This window comes from Nothoprocta perdicaria, unplaced genomic scaffold, assembly GCF_003342845.1.
Source record: "Nothoprocta perdicaria isolate Ctin4 unplaced genomic scaffold, notPer1 scaffold_5, whole genome shotgun sequence".
Lineage (NCBI taxonomy): Eukaryota > Metazoa > Chordata > Aves > Tinamiformes > Tinamidae > Nothoprocta > Nothoprocta perdicaria.
Window position 1 is genome coordinate 6,211,382 of NW_020455754.1, and position 6,018 is coordinate 6,217,399.

Genomic DNA, 6,018 nt, shown 5'->3' on the forward strand with positions numbered 1-6,018 from the left:
CCGCTGCCCGGCCCCGCTGCCCGGCCCCGCTGCCCGGCCCCGCTGCCCGGCCCCGCTGCCCGGCCCCGCTGCCCGGCCCCGCTGCCCGGCCCCGCGCCTGCTCTTCTCTACAAACACCCCACGCCAGGATTTCTCCCAGGAAATTCGGCCTCACTAGCCCTGCTTCCTGCCCGTCCCTGCCTGGTAACCTGCCCCGGAGCGTTCATCTTGAGCTCGCGGAAGTCTTTCTTTTAATGGCACTGTCCCCTTCCAGGGAAACCTCTGTTTCTTCACGGAGCCCATTCAGGTCACAGGGAGCTGCTTTTTCTGATATTTAGATGAATAAAAATCAAAGGGCACCTCTGCAACTGTAATCCCCATCCAGGTTGGAAAGTCTCCATGCACTTGTTAACAGGCAAAAGTAAGTTAAAGGGGAAGCAAGCCAAGGRGGCAAGATTTAGACTTCCTTTAAAAAATATATATAATGTGATACATAAGATATATGTCTATTCATGTATCTGCTAGTCTTTTTTTTTAAATATACATAAACATGTTTAAAGAGGYCTACATAGTATTTTTCAAGCAGAAGAGTCAGTTGCCAAAAATTGTTTTTCATCTTCCCTCAGACTGCAAAATCCAAATATTACGACCTCTGGAGTGAAGACTCTCTGGTCTCTACAGATAATGTCAGGCACGACAGCATCTCAAAGTCAGGTAAACAACGTTTGTCTTGCAGGAAACCCATACAGAGCAGGATGTGGAAGTTCTTACTGCAGTATAATGATTCATGCAGATCATCACATCACGGTCCCTCATATCCTCCTGCCGAGGRCAAGGCAGCCTTTCCCTAAATGCTAAAAATAATGCACATCCTAATACTGCAGGGAATTACCATACACATAGACTCACTCCTCATTCTCAGAAAAAGGAAGGAACTGCCAAGGAGTAGTTTACATCAGTACCCATTTAGTACAGTTTTTCAAAGCAATTATTACAAATTAGGGGAAGAAAAAAAAAGACATTGCTTTAAATGTAAAGGTTCTTCCTGCAGAAAGAAAACTATGAAAGCAGAGAGGAAGCTGCTGAGCCAATGAATGAGACAGTAACTTCATGCCGACCTTCTTTACTCACACTCAATCCTCTCTTTCTACTTTTATGGTCAGTCTCAACAACCAAGTATAAACTTTCATTTACCACAAGCACTTCAGCTCGATTACTGTTTCTTTTTGAAATCAATTTGATTAAAGTGGTAATAATAATAATAATATTGTTATAGCTGCATTTCTATAAGAATAGATACTCATAATGAAAAGGTGTATTTCCCTAAAACTCCAATTAGAGAGAGACAAGCCCCTTCGTACTAGTGAAGATATTTCTGTTCTTAAATCTCAAAAACTGCCCGGTAAAACTGTTTTGACAATAATCTTCAACTGCTACCCGAACAAAACTGTGCAGAGTCCAGGCATACACATGCTCATCAGATTTTTCTCTAACAATCAGCTATTGTCACCACTGCTGTATCTGTATCAACCATAACAGAATTAGAGGCCACCACCACAAATTCTTGCCAGCACCCTCTGTGCCAGCACCGTCAGTGTTTTTCTGTGTTGCTACTCCTCAGTTTTCTGCATAGTAAGAGGCAGATGGTTTTCCAGACCACAGAAAAATGACAGCAGAATATTTACCCATGTCCTGACAGAATTTAAGTCTGTACAGTATCATTATTACTAGCTTAATTATTTGAAAGCTTGCTAATTACCAGTAAAAGCTACCACAAATGAAAAAGTCCAAATCATAAACACAGTAGGGAAGAATTTTTTTTTTTAATCTTTAAAAGCATATAAAAATTCTGTACAGTTGACAAATGCTTTTCAAAATTAGTTGCAGGAAACCCACAGGCTACACTAGTTCTTTTTTGTAAGGGCAAGAGACATTAGTAGCACAATTGCCACTAAACTGACTATACACACTGGCTTTGAAATTTATTACCAACTGCAGTATTCTGGTCTGTTTCATAATGATTTTTCCCCTCAGTTTTTAACTGTTCAAATACATARCCTTTTAAGTGATGTGGCAGTTCAATGCAGCATCCTGTGACTTAAAGAATACTACAGAAATGCATAAAATTTCTATACTCTTTGTAAAAATATGCATTTACAAGGAGCAGTCTTTTAATTTATAATGAGTTACTAGCATTCAAAATACAATGATTTTACCTTTCCCAGCAGGACATATCTTTGTATGTCAAACAAGAGACCAGTTTCTATTTCTCCAGCAACAACAGTGCCAAAACAACATAGTTGTTGAAGAGGGTGGCAAGTTAAACTTTGCCAGCCACAATCCATAGTCCTCACTTTGTAATAACCCTAGCAGAGCAAAATGTAAACTGCCAAATACACTTGCAGCAGAAATCAACTATCCTCAGCCAGAATCTCAGGATATTCCTCCCAGAACTGGTCCCCTATAATGTCACAGTGCAGAGGAACAACTTTAGTCCTAGTTCGGGTCACTTCAACTTCCTTCTCTTCTGTTTCCTTTGGCAGTTTTATTTTCTTTGTTATGACTTCATTTACCTGAAAAGACAGTTGACACATTATTAGACATGTAAGACTTCAGTTAGCTTTCATAAATGAACAAGGCAAAAAGCTATAACAAAAGTAACCATTATCCCTAGACGTACTACATAAATTGAATACTGCATTTTTTGAAAGGGAATCTATTTCGTAATGCTGTTCTACTGGTTATTAATTCAAATCATGTATTATCATCACAGGGCTTGAAGAAATCAACTGCAAATTCATGTATTCTTGCCAGTACTCTTGAATAAAATACAGTATTCAGACTGGAGCCATTTAAAGCATATGGAAAAACCTTGAAAATGGCCAACCATTATCAAAAAAAYGCACATACAAGGAATAGTCGAATATATTTCCAGGTTGGAGCTTCTATCTCTTCCAATTAGTTTCAAATGAAATAAGAAAAATCACTAGCCATAAAAAAAGGATTCTAAAAATTTTCGACACGTAGAAACCACAAAGCTGAATAAATTACAGAGACTCTCAACAGTGACTAATTTGCACACARTTTTGCCAGTCTTGTGAAATTTTACATAAAGCATATATAACAGATGACAATGTACATATATCAGTGGTTATAATTTCTGTGTAACCACAATTTAGAGAGCAGTTTTTATACTATACTCATGAATAAATACCCAAGAAACACTTCTAAAATAACTATCTTACATACTATCATACATACTATTCCATACCATTTACCATTATATGGAAAAATGTCATTAATTTTACAAGTTAAAGATTATGTCCATAGAGCTTTACTTCAAATTTGGAGTTTTTACAGTATAGTTTATCCRCCATAGTGAACTGTTTAAAACATGAGCATGAAGCCAGTGCTAATATAATTTTTTACCTTCTGCCATATTAGGACAGTTCCTTTTCTGTACATCAAAGGCTCATTGTTGTAGTTGATGTTGAATTCAGAAAATAAAATTTCATTCTTATCTCCTGCCAAAGTTCCCTGACAGAAAAAGAAAAGTACCCTTATAGAAAAAAAAAAAATAAAAGCAAATGGGATCTTTAACACAAATGATAGGTAAATATTGAGAATAAGACTGGCATTTATACATGCTTTTTTACTTTTAARTTACAGGTGCAATTACTTCTCTAAACAAAGAAACTTTTTCCAACTGCCAAATAGCAATGCTAAAAGACAATCTCTTTCAGGTTATATATCTTTTTTTTTTCCAAAAGAGTAGTAAAAGTTAACAGAATCTAAGTGAACACATATATAATATGCTTAAGTCTGCACAAATCAGTCAGAATTCTATAGAAGGATCTAGCACTCAATAGCGTCCGAATGCTCCCATTTTATTTCTTTTTCAAAGATAATGGATATTTGCTTAATGCATTTAAAATTCTTGAACTAATTAAGAAATGAAAATTCTATTAACATTTACCTAAAATGCCATAAGCTAAATATATTAGCATCCGCACAAATGAAGAGGGAGTTGTTGAATATGGCCTCATGAAATTATTACATTAAGAGCACAAAAGAGAGCCAGGGCTACTGGGCAGGCAAGACACAGCTCAGCAAATGTGTGGTTCTGTTTGTACTTAGAACATATCTTAAAAGATTCTTACCTGAAGTCTGTCCTGTGCTTGTACTGGTGTCAAACCACTTCGTTGTACAAGCATCCAAAACACTGTATTATAAAGGTTATTGATATGGCCTAAGGAAAAAGAGGAGAAAGCATTTACCAAATCTGAATACTCAGGAAAAAAAAGGCAACTTTTGTTTGTACTCAACTGTACAAATGTCTGCATGTTTTCCCTTTTCTAATGCTTACAATCTGCTTGTCTCCAACTGAGGTAGTCCTTTAAATTTTGATCGCTGGGATACAAAACTATTCGTCCATCAAATCCTGGTGGATATAGAAGTTGCTGGTCCTTGAAGTAATCCTTCCAATAGAAAACGTAACTTGAGGCAAACTGGGAGACCACATGAGTCATGAACTTACTTGCAAACACATGGCAAAAAGAAAAAGAAAGCAATACATTAGTAAGATTATACAGTGATCACCTGGGTTATCAACAGCAGTAATTTAGGGAGATGGCAATATCTCCACAGATCAGCAATAGCACTGAGTCTTTTGAAAGGTAGGAAGTATTGAGAATCATGTAAGAGTCTGGAAAGGGCTTTTTTTTTTTTTAATACATTTAATCAAATGTTTTCTGAAATCCTGTATCAGTGAACATATATTCCACAAAGATAACATGCAAGGAGTTCATATGAAGAACTTTTCAGCCAATTTGCAGTGTATGCACCCAAATACAGTCCTACTCATACCCTCTGCATAAAGGTAAAGTCAAATACAAGGAAGCAATAAATTCCAAGTTTAGAGAGAGAGAGAGAGAGAGAGATTAAAAGTGAATACTTAGCATCAAAGCAGCCATTACCTTGCTCTTCTTTTAAACCATTTACTCTTCTTTTTGAAAACAAAGCTGTACTCATCGCTTTGTCCATAAGCAATAGCAATATCCTCCAGCTCTTGCATCACTGTCTGGGCACACTTGGTCATCAGATGAAGGGCACGATCATCATTTGGTTTTTTGAACTCGTGTTGCTCAGCAAACCTACAAAGCAAAAATGGTTGAAGAAGAATCCTTTAAAAAGCTACTCAAAAATGCCAACCCAATAGTTTTCCTCACACGTACTTCCCATGAGTATTTATTTTGGGTAGGCTTCATTACTGACAGAGAATTCCCACCTGGAATAAACAACAGTAACAAACTGTGCTCGTACACCCCAGATAACCCACTCTGAGAATCAATATCCCGTCCTAACTATTTGACAAGCCTTCAAAATATCCACTTTCCCTATTTTACTTGGAATAAGAGGGTGACAAGTAGCATTTCTTGCAGCCTCACTCTGCACTAGGGGCCTTTCACACTCTGCCCAACATCTCAGTCAGTTGCTGAAACCCCGGAGGCTTCAGACTGCAGCAAAGCACCATCTGGAAGCGCAACTTTCAGAAGCCGAAGCCCCACWCTAAGGAACCGACCCACCTACCTGGAGGAGAGGCGGCTCTCGCACAGACACGACCCCTCCACCAGCACTCCGGGCAGCAGCCGCAGGGCTTCCCTCGCCTCCTCCTGGGTCCRAGCACCCCCCGCTCCCCAAAACGCCTCCCTGACCCCCTCCTTCTCCCCGCTCCGCCCGGCCCGCTCCTCCCCGAGGCGTCTCCACGCGCGCCCCCGGCCGCCCGCGCGGCGCTACCGGTGGAAGTTGCGCCCGTCCAGGCGGACCACGATCCAGCAGTTGGGCAGGAGCGCGTCGTCCGCCTCGAAGCCGCGCACGTACTCGAACTTGCTCTTCGCCATGGGCGGGCCGCGGCCGGGGCCGCTCAGGCGCCTCGCGCAGGCGGCCGCCGCGCCCCGCCAGCCGCGCAGCATCGCCCCACCGGAAGCGGAAGCCGCTCGGCGGGCACGGCCATGAGCCCTTGTATGCCGCGAGGGGAAC

At 40.5% G+C, this 6,018-nt stretch overlaps 1 protein-coding gene across 3 annotated transcripts; it reads right to left on the bottom strand.

Moving 5' to 3' along the window:
- Nucleotides 1–1,907: 1,907 nt before the first annotated feature.
- Nucleotides 1,908–5,946, bottom strand: THG1L (tRNA-histidine guanylyltransferase 1 like). 3 transcript variants are annotated; one of them, XM_026047713.1, is made up of 6 exons: nt 5,776–5,946; nt 4,956–5,132; nt 4,346–4,515; nt 4,140–4,228; nt 3,409–3,516; nt 1,908–2,552 (listed from the first exon to the last, which is right to left on the bottom strand). In XM_026047713.1, the coding sequence occupies exons 1-6, from the start codon at nt 5,877–5,879 to the stop codon at nt 2,391–2,393; spliced, it is 810 nt and encodes a 269-aa protein (XP_025903498.1). In that variant the 5' UTR covers nt 5,880–5,946; the 3' UTR covers nt 1,908–2,390. The 3 variants fall into 3 exon arrangements, with proteins under 3 accessions (XP_025903498.1, XP_025903500.1, XP_025903499.1); XM_026047715.1 differs by lacking the exon at nt 5,776–5,946 and having other exon boundaries at nt 4,346–4,420; nt 4,956–5,022; XM_026047714.1 differs by lacking the exon at nt 5,776–5,946 and having other exon boundaries at nt 4,346–4,511; nt 4,956–4,981.
- Between the last annotated feature and the right edge of the window lie 72 nt (nt 5,947–6,018).

Excerpts from the sequence above, each read along its gene's own strand:
- THG1L (XM_026047713.1), bottom strand. The coding sequence starts at position 5,879 with ATGGCGAAGAGCAAGTTCGAGTACGTGCGCGGCTTCGAGGCGGACGAC. Across the intron at positions 5,133-5,775 it reads GACGGGCGCAACTTCCACCG|GTTTGCTGAGCAACACGAGT; the intron begins GTAGCGCCGCGC and ends TTTGCTTTGTAG. Across the intron at positions 4,516-4,955 it reads TGGTTTAAAAGAAGAGCAAG|TAAGTTCATGACTCATGTGG; the intron begins GTAATGGCTGCT and ends TGTGTTTGCAAG.